Source organism: Squalius cephalus (genome assembly GCF_949319135.1).
Source record: "Squalius cephalus genome assembly, chromosome: 3".
Lineage (NCBI taxonomy): Eukaryota > Metazoa > Chordata > Actinopteri > Cypriniformes > Leuciscidae > Squalius > Squalius cephalus.
In genome coordinates this window covers 57,030,637-57,049,244 of record NC_137124.1, presented here as the reverse complement: position 1 = coordinate 57,049,244, position 18,608 = coordinate 57,030,637, and the positions used below count along the sequence as shown (strand labels likewise).

The following is an 18,608-nucleotide window of genomic DNA, read 5'->3' as shown; positions in this document are numbered from 1 at the left end:
ATGTGTGTTACACACAAGTGTTACAACTAACCCCTCTGTTACATTAACCCCGCATATGGGGTAAGTTGTAATATTTGCACTTCTGTCACTTTCAGTGCAACTGTACAAAAATGGTAGATCTTAGAAAAAAACGTTAAAGGGTACATAACATGCACAGTTTCACCTAATCTCATGTTAATCTTGAGTACCTATAGAGTAGTAGTGCATCCTTAATATCTCAAAAAAGTGTTTAGTTTTATTAAATTTATAAAAGAAAAATACAGCTTTCCGATTCTCTCCGGAAAAAGCCGAGGTCCTGGAGGCGGAGCTATAGAGTCAAGCGGTAGTGCTTGATTTCCAGCAAAAGACAGAAATCTGATCCAGTTGTACTTACATGAATGGGGTCTTTTATCACTGGGACCACTCCACGTTTTAATAGCAAACGATTTGCAAATCCAGCGTCGGTGAGCCTTGTTAATAAAACATTCGTCACTGAAATGGCCAGAACACACAACCGCACTTCCTACACTCCGTTGCTGCCCCGGAAAAACAAACGGCATCCACTGTTCCTGTAACACTGGGTTCTTTGGAAAGCTGGACACGGTAAGCTTTCCCTCACATCCAAAAACACACTTTTTTGGAGACATTCTTGAACAAATCCTATGCAGCGCTGCCGATGATTTCCTGTTGAAGCGCGTTGATGTGCGCGGTCTCGTTCTCCTCTGGTCGACGTGCGCGCGGGCGCGCTTTTCCGAGAGAAATGCTCATATAAGGAGTTCCACTCTGGTCTACGTCATTAGATCCACGGTCGAAAAAAAAACAGCCGAAACTTGTACCAACCCGGAAGTAAGATTTTCAGCACAGAAATTCTCCGTTATTCGTCCAAAATATTTTTTTAAAACTTTGCCCATGTTTAACATGAGAACCCATCTCTTTAACACTGTAAACAACTCTGAATACATGAAACACCATGGTACCCCCCCTTTAAGTGTTCATTTCTAGAAGAGATGTGTATGTTGCTTGTGAAAAAAAGATGAATCTAACTTAATTATTTTTTTATAATTGAGCAGAAACCAAAATGTGTTAGGTTGTGCCTCGCGCTCCCCTACTCGGTGTACTTGGCTTCAACTGGACACACCCGTTTTGCACACAGAAGCAGTAGATCATGTGATCAGTTGAGAGAAACCGAAACTTAAGTGTTATTGAACTGTTGTTTGTCGCTCTTCGTCTGACTGAGTGTACTTAAAGTGAAATGGCGGACACTATTTTTTCTCATGACCAGTTCAACTGTTCAATCTGCCTGGATCTCCTGAAGGATCCAGTGACTCTTTCCTGTGGACACAGTTACTGTATGCACTGCATTACAGGCTGCTTTGATCAGGAAGAACAGAAGAACGTTTACAGCTGTCCTCAGTGCAGACAGACATTCACTCCGAGACCAGTTTTGGGGAAAAATGTGGTGCTTGCCGAAATGTTAAATCAACTGGTGAAGCTAAAACTCCAATCTGTGGTTCCTGCTCACAGTGCTCAGTGTTGTTATGCTGGACCTGGAGAAGTTGAGTGTGATGTCTGTACTGGAAGAAAGTGCAAAGCTGTCAAGTCCTGTCTTGTGTGTTTGGAGTCGTACTGTCAAATTCATTTTGAACGTCATGAGGAATTTCGTTCAGGAAAGCAACACAAAATAACTGATGCCACAGGACGACTCCAGGAGATGATCTGTCATGAGCATGATAAGATTTTAGAGATTTATTGTAAAACAGATCAGCAGTGTATATGTGTGCTGTGTATGGTGGATAAACATAAAAATCACGACACTGTATCAGTTACAGCACAGAGGACAGAGAATGAGGTATGAAGTGACTTTGTGAATTGGTGTATTAATTCTGATACTTATTCTTAATTCTTAATCTTCAAAGATTATTATAAAGGGGTTCACAATCCCTTATAGCACAACTAAATGCTGATATACAGTCAAACCAAAATTTATTATCACAGTTTATTCACTATAGTTTAGAAAATGGTAATAAAATATGAAAAGAACTCAGGGTTATGAAATCAATTAATATTTCACAGGTTTTGTCCCATCCAGACTGTCTCATAAATGAATTAGGTTGAATATCTGTCAGCTGTTAAATTTAACTACACAATTAGCCCTTACCAGTTAAAGGGCAACACATGACCAAGCAATGCTTTATTTTGCTCAGTTTGTGGGGTAAAAATGTCACATTAGCAATTAAAGAAAAAACTCTTCAGCAAAACATGGTCAGGTCAAAGTGTCTGAATAATTTTTGGTCCCAAATTTTTATCAATACAATTTTACTGATTGATTTTTCTGACTAGTCCTGCACCCACTAGTAAAAAGATATATCTGGTTTCTGAACAATTTTTGGTTTGACTGTAGTACGTAGTGAGTGATTTTGGCTTTTTGGCTTTCTTTCTTTCTTTTGTCCTGCAGAAACACTTTAAAGAGACACTGAGAAAATGCCAGCAGAGAATCCAGGAGAAAGAGAAAAATCTTCAGGAGTTGAGAAATGCTGTGGAGTCTTATAAGGCGAGTTTTGAGAAGAACAACTGCTGGGAGAGCTGTTTCATGTGCAACAATGACCAATTACAGTTAGAATGTAAACATATGTAAATATAGTTTGGAGGATTTTTATAACTCTTATTTTATATACAGTGCTCTGCTCAGACCGCAGTGGAGGAAAGTGAGAGGATCTTTACTGAGCTGATCCGCTCGATTGAGAGAAGCCGCTCTGAAGTGACACAGCTGATAAAAGATCAGGAAAAGGCTGCCGTGAGTCGAGCTGAAGAATTCTTGAAGCAAGTGGAGAAGGAAATCACTGATCTGAGGAGGAGTGAAGCCGAGCTGCAGGAGATTTCACATGCAGAGGACATCCAGTTCATCCAGGTAACAAGGGCTCTGAAAATCAGGGGTAATAATGTAATTAATGTTTTGTGATTAAAGGGATATTTCTCCGCTGGAAAGATGACTGTGTATCTAAATTGGGTCATTTATGCCGTAGAAATGTGAAATTATTTTAGAAGTTGGAGCCTTCTAGACTGAGAAAAGCCAGAAAATGTATTTTTGGCTCATGTGGATGAAAGACAACAACTCCCAGAATGCACTTGCTTCGCTGCCCTACGAGGCCACTCCCACGCCACGCCTACCGGTTACAGAGGGCAGTATCGAAAGAAATGATACAACTAGGCTACTAGTCGACTCGAAACTGAAAAGATGGCTTTTTAGTGTGAGATCCCCCTATGGGCGGGATGAAGACATGCGGGACAAGCTCCTCCTACTGGCTGTAGTCTCTCGCCTCTGGACAAAAAAGCCCAAAAAATAGTTTTTTTTCCAGACACACAATACAGAAATCTCTCGTCTCAGGGGGACATGAGGGAAGGAAGCATGGTCATTCGAAAATACTACCGGGTTTCTACTGATACAAAGCTCAATGCTAATCGGTGAAGTATCCCTTTAAAGAAACTTTACAGAAACTATAATATTGTCAGGAGTTCTGTTGTGAGCGTATTGTGAGAGGTGTTGTGATATCACTTTGTAATTATCTCAAAGAGAGAGTTCATAATGAGGAAATGTCAGATGCAACTCATTCTCCCTTACCTATAATCTCCACGACACAGCATCAACCAGAATAACACCTGCGTGACCAAACGCAATGACATCTAAATGTGTTGTAGGATCTTGACTTGTTTTGTCTTAACATTTTAAGATTTGTTTCATGTGAAAACGTTCTGTTGTTTGTGTGTCTGTAGAGTTTCCAGTCTCTCTCTGTCCTGCTTATGGACTCACCCAACATCACTGTTAGTTCTCTCCTTTCCTTTGATAATGTACAAAAATCTGTCGCTCATCTGAGAAAGAAACTTGAGGATTTCTGCCAAGAGGAGATAACAATGATATCTGGTAGAGGTAAAGTACTGGATGATGTATTCACTCTCAGAAATATGTCAATGTGCAAATACAAAGGTGAAATTACAAAGTGTATTGTGTAAGACATTTACTTACTCTCAAACATGGATAAATAAGACATCAGTTATTGAGTGTTTACATGTACATATTGACACCTATGGTCTCTATGATCTACTTGGGCTTACAGTGCCTTTGGAAAATGCAGGCAAAATTATTATTTAAAAAAACTGACATCACAAGAAAACTGGTTGCATGAAATGCTGAATTTGTTGGATTTTCTCTTTAGTTTTGTTGTTAAAATCTAATAAAATATGTGTACAATGAATAAGCTGCCAGAACATTCATATGTTCCATAGGTTTGCAAGGTATTGCTTGATGTCTGTTTATTAAGGATAATTAGTCATGAGATTGTGATTGTTGTTGTGACAGAAACTATAAAATATACTCAATATGTAAAAACACAAATGCAATTGATATAAAATTCATGTCGATTTTTTTTTCTCACACTAATGTCTACTTTTTACTGTTTTTCTTAGTGAATTGCATCCAGATCATCCCCGTTCCTGAACCCAAGACCAGGGAAGAGTTCCTCCAGTGTAAGTCAATATGAAAATATACAAACACAGAAAGAACTAATAGCAACTGTGGCAAATAATACACACACATTCATTCTGATATCATCAATATCGGTGAGACACAATGGTGTGAACCTTTTTCCCTAAAGCATCCTATTTTTCTACCTTTATTAGATCGCATTCACTTGACTCTGGATCCAAACACAGTGAACAAAAACCTCTGCCTGTCTGAGGGGAACAGAATGGCTACTTACACTAAAATGTTCATTCGGTATCCTGATCATCCAGACAGATTTGATCATTGTGAGCAGGTTTTGTGTAGAGAGAGAGTGTGTGGACGCTGTTACTGGGAGGTTGAGTTGGGAAATTATGTGGCTGTATCAGTGGCATATAAGAGCATTAGCAGGAAAGGAAAAGCTGATGATTGTTTGCTTGGATGTAATGGTCAGTCCTGGAAACTGTCCTGTACTCCCTGGAGTTGTTCATTCTTGCACAATAGCAGAGAGACCAAACTGCCTCATGTGTCCAGCTCCTGTATAGGAGTGTATGTGGATCACAGTGCAGGAACTCTGTCCTTCTACAGTGTCTCTGACCAAATGACCCTCATTCACAGAGAACAGACCACATTCACTGAGCCTCTCTATCCTGGGTTCAGGGTTATTGATGGATCAGTGAAACTGTGTGATCTACAAATATCAGGGGTGTAAAAGGTGTAATAAAAGCACAGGTACTTCGTTTTACTCAAAAGACAAAGCATCTAACCAAAAATTGTAGAAAAAAAGTAGGCCTATCTACATTTAATTAAACTTATAAGCCTATTAAATACCCGTTAGTCACTTTATATTCACTTTTCGAATATTTTCAACAGTGATTTGAACGGCTGTGTCAAAGTTACTGTCCTAATAATAATAATTCTAATATAAGAATTCAAAATTCCTTTGAGTTCAAAAGTAGAATATAATCATTACTCCTTTTGTTTAAATTTAGGGTTGTGGTGTGTGTTTTTTTTTTTATTTTTTTATTATGTGTGAATATATACAACAATTACAATATCTTTTATGTTGGGCCAACTCAGTTTTAGTCAGTGGATTTCCTTTTCCTGCAGGATTAACATTTATATGGTTTTTGAAAACTAAATGTCCCCAACACTTCAGCCAAAGTTAGTGTGTCTGAATATAACAAAAGAGGAAACAAAACTAGACAGCAGCATAAATATATTAATCAAGAAATCCAGATTTGCTTTTACCTAGTACCAGAAGGATTTGCTTAATTATACATGTGAAGAATCAGTCATATTGTAGAAAAATGATGTAATGAATCATGTCATATTTTCCGGGCTCCTATTCTATAAAAACTGTTGTACTCTTTTTGTCATGAGGATTCTCTGTGAAAGGTCAAAGATCCTCCCGGAGATGATTAAAGCATATTCAAAGGCATTGTCTGGAGTCTGTCTGGTTAGTGAAACACTAAAGATCTTATTCCCAAATGATAGTGTTAATAAGGGGCGAGATGTCGTCCAACTCAGTGGGTCTGTTAGATGTCCAGTACGGGGTTACCGATGCGGTCAGGTAGATACAATTCTCAAGCATCTTATGTGGTCAGAATACTAGTATTTCTACTCTTAGGCACCTGGGTTTATGTTGTTTATGTTACACCGTTTCATTACCAGCCACCAGATGGAGGCATTACTTGCTATCTAAATGCTAAACAAAATCTTTCCAATATGAGAACAAAGTTAGACAGATAGACGAGAGAGAGAGAGAGAGAGAGACATTACATTGTAGATAGATATTAAGTGAAATAGTAAAACTAGTAAAAAGCCTGATGGCAAAGATCTCAGTTTATTATTGAATATGTTTAAGCAATTTACATGAAACTATATATGCTACACTGTCAATATAGTGTGATCATAGCTGAAAGGTTTTGTTAGGAAACACGAAGTGCCTTGATTTGATCAAATGTCCTTTTATTAAGGGCAAATTTACATATTAAACAAATTAATTAAGTGCCATCCTTCTGTTAGAAGATATAGTCCCTGACATTGAAACAAACATAAAGTTCTGTAAAATATTGCATATTTTTGTCTAAATGGAAAATCTTTGACTGATTAGAATTCAGGATTGGAACAATCTGTATTATAATTTGAAATAATATGTATTCCTTAGAGCATCTGAGTGGTTATTAATTTTTCGTCCACTTTTTTGCTGGTTTTTCAACACATTTAATAAGTCTGACAAATCAGATTCAACCTACAAAAATATGTTTATTTGTCATTATACTGTACAATATTTTGAAAGAAGAAAATAGGTCGAAATCTCCACCTTCATATCATCACATAAACACTGAATGATTCATCAGGAATTACATACTGGAATAAAGACATGAGCATGAAGATATACGACAGCAGTGATTACTACGAACATATCATGATGGCAGATACAACAAGACAGAGACATTTATATATGCATGTTCTTTAGGTGGAGCAAATAGTTAACTAATGAAAAACAGAAACTTTTATAAAGTGCATATAATGTTTCAGTCTTGTCTTTGGTCCACACTACAATTGATACATCAAATTTATAGAGCCACTACTACACAAACACTTAAAAACATTCGTTGAGACTAGTCTTGAAGGACCGGTTCATACTGTAATTTCATGAATGATTTTCTCGTCCTCATGTCGTTTCAAACATGTATAATTTTCTTTTGTTGAGTGAAATACAAAAGGAGATGTTGAGCTGAATGTTCACTCTGCTCACTCCCATACAAATACAACGTCAATATATTTTTATTTTTGGGTGAACGATTTCCTTCATGTCAAATTTTAGAGAGTTAATCTATAAAAGAAGTATATCGTTACACTTAAGAGGCTCTGAGAAGTAAAAATAACTATAATGGGGCCTTGGCCTCAGGTGAAGAAATCCTTGGATATGGCCTCTACGAAGTTCGGGGCAGACATTAAGATACCAATGGTGCAGAGAATGGTGAACAGGGAAAAGGCCATGAGACAGAGACGGTCAATGACAGATGCTGCAAACTTCCACTCATTACACAAAGTCTCTTCCTCATCTTGGTCCCGGAAGCGTTTGGCAATGTACCGAACCTCATCCAAGATTTTGGAGAGTTCAGTTTCGCTCGGACCGCTGCTAACAGAAGACGCCTGAGCTCCAGGGAGAAGCACATCTTCCTCTCCTGAGGCGACGAGTCGACTGCAGATCAACCCTGAATCCGGTGAAGTGGCGTAGTGAAGAGTGTCCATCCCGCGGAAGCCGATGTACAGCAGGTTTCCATTGGTGGACTGTGTGGCTCCAGTGATGTTCAGATCCACGCTGGAGACGCTGCTGCGCTGATGCATATTGTGACAAGCTGAGCGAACTCTGTCCTCGCCGGGCCTCTTCATCCGCAGGAACCACGCGCACCAGTTCAGCAGCACCACACGGGTCTAGCAGGAAAAATTACTATTAAATACAGGGTTCATGTGGTTATGGAAAACCTGGAAAAGTCATGGATCGTAAAATCACTGCTATTTTAAAATTCCATGTACGTTGAGTTTATTCGTTTTTGATTTAAAATTTAAAGTAGAAATATGAGAAAACGGTTAATTTATTAGTTTTTCCCAAAAAATGAAATAACGAGAATTCGGCTTGATTATATGATTTTTAGATTCAGGACAGGAGTAGAAAATGGATTCAACAGCTTGAATATTCGATTTCCACATGGGGCGGGGATGAAACGCCCCTTTCCGCTGATTGGTCGACCAAATATCAACCCCTGCCGCTTTAGTTCTTCCATAGTTCCGTGCAACAAAATAATAATCCAACAATCAGACTACTAAGGAATGCTTTGACACAAATCGCACTGGGCAGGGCCTAGAAAGGGGTTTCTTCTCTATAGGCATGGGTTCGACAAGCTATGCGCCAGAAAAATATTAGCTGATTATTTCAGAAATATTAATTATAGGTTAATTATAGGTTATCTCGCATCTGAATTCTCTTTTTTTTTTATTTTTTTTTTTTTATGAAAAACGAATAAAGTTGTTTTTTTATTTTCTACTTTCAATTTTAAATCGAAAAACGTAAATGGACCTTTTATAGTGTCTTCTCTCTCTCGCTTTCTCTCTCTTATGAGACGCAAATGGCTTCACATCAGAACATTGCATCTTCACTTCAAATGATACAAGGCTTCCACTTGCGTTTCGGGACATTTGATGGAATTGTCAATTGTGTTGCCTCATCACAAAAGTTTATCATTTCCAAGTCTTTTTAAGTCTTGCCAGTTTAAACATTTAATCAATTTTATAAAATAAAGATTAATTAGGATTAACAGGAGACAAAAATAACTCACCTCTTCAGTGCATTAACAATGCCAAGAGGAAGAGGAGGACACAAAACAGGAAATTATGTAGGCTCATGATAACCGTACTACACAGCAATTAAAGGGGAAAACGCTCATTACTTAGGCAGGTATACCAGATATATCAAAATAAACCATTTTGTGTGAATTATAATAACCAATATATATGTTTTAACAGTACACTTTCTGTACCTGTTACATATGCAGCTTATTTTGTGTGTTTTAGTAACTTTCCTTCCTGTTTTAGTCAAATCTTCTTCCGAAGATCCTTCCATACAGAGTGAAGTGACCAGATTGATTTCCAAACCGCTTCAACTGGAAAAGCGTTAAAGACACACCCGTTTTGCACACGTCTCTCCAACACAGAAGGTGATCAGTTGAGAGAAACCGAAACTTAAGTGTTATTGAACTTTTGTTTGTCACTCTTCGTCTCAGTGTAGCCTACTCCCAGCAAACACAGAACGTTGGCACAATGTACCCAACCTTCTAACAACGTTTTAACAACATGGCCAAAAGGTTGGTATAACTACGTTGTGTGGTGAAGGTTGTTACAGCGTTGTCACAATGTTTACATTGAACCACCGTTCAGGGCCATTGCTTAAGGTTGTGCCTAGGGTGTCTGGACCTATGGTCTCTGGACAACCACTGGACGACATATACTCGTCACTGCCCTGAAGCACGAAAATCTGCCTTTTAAATTTCAACTGACCATTGGGCCGTCTCTCATTCTTCAAACTTCTTATTCAAACACAACCTACAACTTCCTTGTCTAATGTGACATTTATTTGAACATCTTCTGGTCAGGTATGACAAATATTTAATAACTTTATGGCAAAAGTATGAAGCCAAAATTACTTTAATGATGAGTAGCCTAATTGATTTCAGCGCGTAGCCTACTTGTTGCACGTTAATGCTTTTTCCTTTTTTTTTTTTTTTTTTGGAAACGCACAGAGAAAAAAAAAAAGTTTGTAACTGCTCGCACAACTGTTTATTTTTTCCTTTCATTTGTTATCTCATTCGTTTCTTTGCTAAATTTTCTCATGTCTGCTCATGCTAGTTAACGTTAATCCACTCCCTGTTTTGTTTTCTCACAAATGTGTGACTTTTGGAAGTGCAATTTGATTACCATATGCAGTTTTAATAAAGTTGAATTAGGTAACTGTCACAATTCATGTCTTTGTTCCCCTGTCTCATTCTATGTTTAGCAGTTCCCCGTTATGTTGATTAGTCTTCCCAGGTGTTTTTCATTAGCCACGCCCCCTTGTTATCTTGTTTAGCTTGTCTGTCTGTGTATTTAAGCCCTGTGTCTTGTTTCAGTCTTTGTGAGTTCTTAATGTTGTATGTTGGCTGTTCCTGAGTCTCTGTCTGAGTTTATTATTGTTTGAGTTTGTTTAATATAACCTGCTGCAATTGGATCCTGCTTCTGCATCTGCTTCAGCCATCAGCGTAACAGAAGAACTCACCATTTATGGATCCAGCAGTACGCGTCCTTCAAGATGTATTGGGATCGGCTCACGGCGATAGTGAAGGAAAGCCACGATCTGTTTGAGTTTACTGAGAAATTGTGTGAGCTAGCTACAAACTGTGATCTGAGTGATGAAACTTTAAAAACAGGTTATATAATCGGAGCCGGATGCGTCGATCCTCGACCACTCCCCGATTTCTCGGGGCTGGACTGGAGAGAAGCAAGTTGCCATCTGCTGGGAGAGTTTTACTCCCAAGTATGCCCTACATTCACCCAGCCCAGCCAAACCTGCTCACACTGTCAGCCCAGGCAAACCCACATTACCACTCCCTGCTGAGCACCGTATCCGTTTCGGACCAGTGGCTGAGATCACATGGCCCAGAGCACGAAAACTTATTTCAAACAGTGCTGATCTGGCGTCTAAAGTGTTTGACCCCGCTTGGATATCCGTCCGGGGAGCTCGCAGGTCTGCTCCACGTTCCACCAAAACCACCGAACCAGTCATTTGCCCAGCCGAGCCTGCACTTCACGCCAGTCCAACCGAGCCTGCACTTCACGTCAGCCCTGCTGAGTCTGAGCCTTTTCACGTCAGTCCTGCCGAGCCAGAGCTTCACGTCAGTCCTGCCGAGCCAGAGCTTCACATCACGCCCGCCGAGCCAGTGTCTCTGGACAAGATGGCTGCCGCCGAGACAATGTCTCCGGACAAGATGGCCGCCGAGCTAGAGTCTGTGATGGTTCCGCCCAGCTCAGAGCCCTCTTCGCCGCTGGTCCCGTCCAGCTCAGAGCCCTCTTCGCCGCTGGTCCCGTCCAGCTCAGAGCCCTCTTCGCCGCTGGTCCCGTCCAGCTCAGAGCCCTCTTCGCCGCTGGTCCCGTCCAGCTCAGAGCCCTCTTCGCCGCTGGTCCCGTCCAGCTCAGAGCCCTCTTCGCCGCTGGTCCCGTCCAGCTCAGAGCCCTCTTCGCCGCTGGTCCCGTCCAGCTCAGAGCCCTCTTCGCCGCTGGTCCCGTCCAGCTCAGAGCCCTCTTCGCCGCTGGTCCCGTCCAGCTCATAGCCCTCTTCGCCGCTGGTCCCGTCCAGCTCAGAGCCCTCTTCGCCGCTGGTCCCGTCCAGCTCAGAGCCCTCTTCGCCGCTGGTCCCGTCCAGCTCAGAGCTCTCTTCGCCGCTGGTCCAGGAATCTATACCGGGGAGCCTCCCCAAGAAATTTTTTTTGGGGGGGGGGCAATATGCCTCCGGACCAGCCCGATTCCTCCAGGACCGCCAGAGGGGTGGTCTCCTGCACCGCCATGGCCACCCGAAGGGTCCTCACCGCCATGGCCACCTGAAGGGTCCTCACCGCCGTGGCCGCCCCCGAAGGGTCCTCACCGCTGTGGCCGCCCGAAGGGTCCTCTCCGCCGTGGCCGCCCGAAGGTTCCTCTCCGCCGTGGCCGCCCGAAGGTTCCTCTCCGCCGTGGCCGCCCGAAGGTTCCTCTCCGCCGTGGCCGCCCGAAGGGTCCTCTCCGCCGTGGCCGCCCGAAGGTTCCTCTCCGCCGTGGCCGCCCGAAGGGTCCTCTCCGCCGTGGCCGCCCGAAGGGTCCTCTCCGCCGTGGCCGCCCGAAGGGTCCTCTCCGCCGTGGCCGCCCGAAGGGTCCTCTCCGCCGTGGCCGCCCGAAGGGTCTTCTCCGCCGTGGCCGCCCGAAGGGTCTTCTCTGCCCTGGCCGCCCGAGGGAAAGTCTCCGCCCTGGCCGCCAGATGGACTGTCTGCTCCGCCCTGGCCGCCTGAGGGAAGGTCTCTGCCCTGGTCGCCAGATGGACTGTCTGCTCCGCCGTGGCCGCCCGAAGGGTCGTCTCCGCCGTGGCCGCCCAAAGGGTCCTCTCCGCCGTGGCCGCCCGAAGGGTCGTCTCCGCCGTGGCCGCCGAAGGGTCGTCTCCGACGTGGCCGCCCAAAGGGTCCTCTCCGCCGTGGCTGCCCGAATGGTCTTCTCCGCCGTGCCCGCTCGAAGGGTCTTCTCTGCCCTGGCCGCCCGAGGGAAAGTCTCCGCCCTGGCCGCCAGATGGACTGTCTGCTCCGCCCTGGCCGCCTGAAGGGTCGTCTCCGCCCTGGCCGCCTGAAGGGTCGTCTCCGCCCTGGTCGCCTGCACTGCCTGCTCCGCCCGGGTCGCCTGCACTGCCTGCTTTTTATTAGCCACGCCCCCTTGTTATCTTGTTTAGCTTGTCTGTCTGTGTATTTAAGCCCTGTGTCTTGTTTCAGTCTTGTGAGTTCTTAATGTTGTATGTTGGCTGTTCCTGAGTCTCTGTCTGAGTTTATTATCGTTTGAGTTTGTTTAATTAAACCTGCTGCAATTGGATCCTGCTTCTGCATCTGCTTCAGCCGTCAGCGTAACAGTAACCTTCTATCTCATTTTTACTCTTCAAAGTGTACACTTGCAGATGTTGATTATAATGAATTTACTGTTAGGCCCATAAATAATAATAGGGATAAACAATATTTAAAAAGTATATAATTTTTTAACGTAGGCTATGACTAATTAAAAATTAACCACAAAACATGCTAAATGGGGGATATCTATATCTAGCATTACAAAAAAAAATGGCCAGAACGTCATCTCTCATTTGCTGAATGTCGCGTAGCAACGTTGCTACATCCCTGGCGTGTCTTGTTACAATGTTGCCAGCACGTAGACAGCGACGTTGCCATAGCAGAAATGCAACGTGCCACAGACGTTGCCACAACGCAAATGTTTTTGCTGGGCTTACAGTGAAATGGCAGACACTACTTTTTCTCATGACCAGTTCAACTGTTCAATCTGCCTGGATCTCCTGAAGGATCCAGTGACTCTTTCCTGTGGACACAGTTACTGTATGCACTGCATTACAGGCTGCTTTGATGAGGATGAAGAGAAGAATGTTTACAGCTGCCCTCAGTGCAGACAGACTTTCACTCCGAGACCGGTGTTGGGGAAAAATGTGGTGCTTGCCGAAATGTTAGATCAACTGGTGAAGCTAAAACTCCAATCTGTGGTTCCTGCTCAGTGTTATTATGCTGGACCTGGAGAAGTTGAGTGTGATGTCTGTACTGGAAGAAAGTGCAAAGCTGTCAAGTCCTGTCTTGTGTGTTTGGAGTCGTACTGTCAAAGTCATTTTGAACGTCATGAGGAATTTCGTTCAGGAAAGCAACACAAAATAACTGATGCCACAGGACGACTCCAGGAGATGATCTGTCATGAGCATGATAAGATTTTAGAGATTTATTGTAAAACAGATCAGCAGTGTATATGTGTGCTATGTATGGTGGATAAACATAAAAATCACAACACTGTATCTGTTACGAACTGCTCGGAGACACGAAGGGAGAGATCCAAATGCAGCTTTATTTTAAGGGTTATCCAGAATCGTAATCCAAAAACAGGCAATGGTCGAAACACAGGTAAGCAGTCCAAACAAACAAGTAAACAAACAAACAAAACAGGCAGGGACCAGAGGCAAGAGAGTAATCCAGGGAACAAGGCAAGATATCCAGAAAACCAAGAAACATGAAACCAGGGAAAATGCTCGGAAATGCAGACTAACAGTACAACAAGACTTCGCGGTGAATGAATGAATGAACATGGTATAAATAGACAGACTAACAGGATGAGACACAGGTGAATGCAATCAGTGAATGAGGTACAGGTGAATGTGATCAGTGATAAGTGATGAGTCCGGGCAGTGAGTTATGGGAAATGTAGTTTGTGAGTGAAACATGATAGTCTGGTGTGGAGTGCCCTCTAGAGGCTTTCAAGGGCACTCCTGCTGGTTATCATTACAGTATCGGTTGCAGCACAGAGGACAGAGAATGAGGTATGAAATGACTTTGTGAATTGGTGTATTCATTCTGATACTTATTCTTAATTCTTAATCTTCAAAGATTATTATAAAGGGGTTCACAATCACAACTAATAGCACAACTAAATGTTGATATACAGTCAAACCAAAATTTATTATCACAGTTTATTCACTATAGTTTAGAAAATGGTAATAAAATATGAAAAGAACTCAGGGTTATGAAATCAATTGATATTTCACAGGTGTTGTCCCATCCAGACTGTCTCATAAATGAATTAGGTTGATCTGTCAGCTGTTAAATTTAACTACACAATTAGCCCTTACCAGTTAAAGGGCAACACATGACCAAGCAATGCTTTATTTTGCTCAGTTTGTGGGGTAAAAATGTCACATTAGCAATTAAAGAAAAAACTATTCAGCAAAACATGGTCAGGTCAAAGTGTCTGAATAATTTTTGAATTTATCAATTTTACTGATTGATTTACTGACTAGTCCTGCACCCACTAGTAAAAAGATATATCTGGTTTCTGAATAATTTTTGGTTTGACTGTAGTACGTAGTGAGTGATTGTGGCTTTTTGGCTTTCTTTCTTTCTTTTGTCCTGCAGAAACACTTTAAAGAGACACTGAGAAAATTCCAGCAGAGAATCCAGGAGAAAGAGAAATATCTTCAGGAGTTGAGAAATGCTGTGGAGTCTTATAAGGCGAGTTTTGAGAAGAACAACTGCTTGGAGATGGGAGAGCCGTTTCATGTGCAACAATGACCAATTACAGTTAAAATGTAAACATATGTAAATGTAGTTAGGATGATATTTATAACTCTTATTTTATTTTTTTATTTCTCTATTTCTCTTTTTTTTCTATTTACTGGTTGAAAATTATTTTACATTTGCTATACGTTCAGACACCCAGTTCGAACTGTCCTCCAATCAGTCAGTGAAGAGCCTGGACCACTTTCAGGACCACTGAAGCCCAGTTTAACCCAGTAAGAGCTGAGGTATAATGAATCGATTGTGACGTGTCTCCTAACAGTGCTCTGCTCAGACCGCAGTGGAGGAAAGTGAGAGGATCTTTACTGAGCTGATCCGCTCGATTGAGAGAAGCCGCTCTGAAGTGACACAGCTGATAAAAGATCAGGAAAAGGCTGCCGTGAGTCGAGCTGAAGAATTCTTGAAGCAAGTGGAGAAGGAAATCACTGATCTGAGGAGGAGAGAAGCCGAGCTGCAGGAGATTTCACATGCAGAGGACATCCAGTTCATCCAGGTAACAAGGGCTCCGAAAATCAGGGGTAATAATGTAATTAATGTTTTATGATTAAAGGGATATTTCTCAGCTGGAAAGATGAATGTGTATCTAAATTGGGTCATTTATGCCGTAGAAATGTGAAATTATTTTAGAAGTTGGAGCCTTCTAGACTGAGAAAAGCCAGAAAATGTATTTTTGGCTCATGTGGATGAAAGACAACAACTCCCAGAATGCACTTGCTTCGCTGCCCTACGAGGCCACTCCCACGCCACGCCTACCGGTTACAGAGGGCAGTATCGGAAGAAATGATACAACTAGGCTACTAGTCGACTCGAAACTGAAAAGATGGCTTTTTATTGTGAGATCCCCCTATGGGCGGGATGAAGACATGCGGGACAAGCTCCTCCTACTGGCTGTAGTCTCTCGCCTCTGGACAAAAAAGCCCAAAAAATAGTTTTTTTTTCCAGACACACAATACAGAAATCTCTCGTCTCAGGGGGACATGAGGGAAGGAAGCACGGTCATTCGAAAATACTACCGGGTTTCTACTGATACAAAGCTCAATGCTAATCGGTGATATCCCTTTAAAGAAACTTTACAGAAACTATTATATTGTCAGGAGTTCTGTTGTGAGCGTATTGTGAGAGGTGTTGTGATATCACTTTGTAATTATCTCAAAGAGAGAGTTCATAATGAGGAAATGTCAGATGCAACTCATTCTCCCTTACCTATAATCTCCACGACACAGCATCAACCAGAATAACACCTGCGTGACCAAACGCAATGACATCTAAATGTGTTGTAGGATCTTGACTTGTTTTGTCTTCTTAACATTTTTAGATTTGTTTCATGTGAAAACGTTCTGTTGTTTGTGTGTCTGTAGAGTTTCCAGTCTCTCTCTGTCCTGCTTATGGACTTACCCAACATCGTTGTTAGTTCTCTCCTTTCCTTTGATAATGTACAAAAATCTGTCGCTCATCTGAGAAAGAAACTTGAGGATTTCTGCCAAGAGGAGATAACAATGATATCTGGTAGAGGTAAAGTACTGGATGATGTATTCACTCTCAGAAATAGGTCAATGTGCAAATACAAAGGTGAAATTACAAAGTGTATTGTATAAGTGTATTGATCTACTTGGGCTTACAATGTCTTTGGAAAATGCAGGCAAAATTATTATTTAAAAAAACTGACATCACAAGAAAACTGGCTGCATGAAATCCTGAATTTGTTGGATTTTCTCTTTAGTTTTGTTGTTAAAATCTAATGAGACATGTGTACAATGAATAAGCTGCCAGAACATTCATATGTTCCATAGGTTTACAAGGTATTGCTTGATGTCTGTTTATTAAGGATAATTAGTCATGAGATTGTGATTGTTGTTGTGACAGAAACTATAAAATACTTTATGTAAAAACACAATGCAATTGATATAAAATTCATGTCGATTTTTTTTTCTCACACTAATGTCTACTTTTTACTGTTTTTCTTAGTGAATTGCATCCAGATCATCCCCGTTCTTGAACCCAAGACCAGGGAAGAGTTCCTCCAGTGTAAGTCAATATGAAAATATACAAACACAGAAAGAACTAATAGCAACTGTGGCAAATAACACACACACATTCATTCTGATATCATCAATATCGGTGAGACAGAATGGTCAACCTTTTTCCCTAAAGCATCCTATTTTTCTACCTTTATTAGATCGCAGTCACTTTACTCTGGATCCAAACACAGTGAACAAACAACTCTGGCTGTCTGAGGGGAACAGAATGGCTACTTACACTAAGATATTCAAGCAGTATCCTGATCATCCAGACAGATTTGATCTTTGTGAGCAGGTTTTGTGTAGCGAGAGTGTGTGTGGACGCTGTTACTGGGAGGTTGAGTTGAGACATTATCTGGCTGTATCAGTGGCATATAAGAGCATTAGCAGGAAAGGAAAAGCTGATGATTGTTTGTTTGGATGTAATGGTCAGTCCTGGAAACTGTCCTGTAATCCCTGGAGTTGTTCATTCTTGCACAATAACAGAAAGACCAAACTGCCTCATGTGTTCAGCTCCTGTATAGGAGTGTATGTGGATCACAGTGCAGGAACTCTGTCCTTCTACAGTGTCTCTGACAAAATGACCCTCATTCACAGAGAACAGACCACATTCACTGAGCCTCTCTATCCTGGGTTCAGGGTTATTGATGGATCATCAGTGAAACTGTGTGATCTACAAATATCAGGGGTGTGAAAGATATGGAGATATCGTAGTTGGGTTAAAGCACAGGTACTTTGTTTTAATCAAAAGACAAAACATCTAACCAAAACTTGTTGAAAAAAAGTAGGCCTATCTACATTTAATTAAACTTCTAAGCCTATTAAATATCTGTAGCGTCTGGGAATTGGGAATTGGGAATTTCTATTTAGCTGACTTCTATTAATCATAATAGAAGTCAGCTATTCATTTTTTTCATTTAACCCTCTTGTTCTAGTATGGATTTATTTCCCCATAAAACCGCAAAAGTAACTAGACAACTTTCCGTCTTGATTTTGTTTATTTTCTACAGTTCCTTCAATTTTATGAGCCAGCTACACAAGTAATCTAGACGATTGCTATGGCATACTTTTGAGCACCACTAATAGACACAATCTAATAGGAATGCTCTCCTCTTCCTCTTTCTTTCTCTTCTTTATTTGTTCAGAAATCAACCCTGTTGTATGCTATCAGTAAGTCCTGATAAAGAATTTGACCATAAAAAACATCTTAAGTCATTTATTAAATCTAGGCTTACGCTCTTTTAGCAAAGCCACTCAGATCCACACAAATCTGAGCATCCTGCTTTTTGCAGCTGAGACAGTAATAATCAGGTACACATTTCACTTGTTAACCACACCTGGCAAAACCTAGCTGTACATTATACACCTAGCTGTCTCACTTTGCCTTTAGCTCCATATTCTGTTTGTTCTTGCATTAGTCTCTTGCCCTTACTCTCACCACAAGTGTGCCAGAATGTTGCAGATGCTCAGCCTAACTGCCCAGATGGCAGACCAAAAGGACTGGCTAGGTGTTTTTAGGAACACCCTTTTGCCCATGGCTGCTGACGACCTTCAGCACAAGAGTCAAAAGCAACTGGAAAATGAGGGAAGACAACTAATGACAGATGACTCAAACCAGAGGTATGACCACAAATATCCCAAAGGAGCTGGCACATGCTAAAAGCCGCATAGACCAGCTAGAGATGGAGGCTAAGGACAGACACAAGGACCCTGACAGAAGGGAGT

The 18,608-nt window shown here is 41.7% G+C and overlaps 1 protein-coding gene across 1 annotated transcript; it reads left to right on the top strand.

Moving 5' to 3' along the window:
- The first annotated feature begins 1,156 nt into the window (after positions 1-1,156).
- LOC307155275 (E3 ubiquitin/ISG15 ligase TRIM25-like) lies at positions 1,157-17,647 on the top strand. Its single transcript, XM_079865837.1, has 11 exons — positions 1,157-1,828; positions 2,435-2,530; positions 2,657-2,887; positions 3,751-3,904; positions 4,441-4,500; positions 4,654-5,180; positions 14,704-14,847; positions 15,128-15,358; positions 16,224-16,377; positions 16,831-16,890; positions 17,042-17,647. The coding sequence occupies exons 1-11, from the start codon at positions 1,232-1,234 to the stop codon at positions 17,575-17,577; spliced, it is 2,790 nt and encodes a 929-aa protein (XP_079721963.1). The 5' UTR covers positions 1,157-1,231; the 3' UTR covers positions 17,578-17,647.
- Positions 17,648-18,608: the final 961 nt, after the last annotated feature.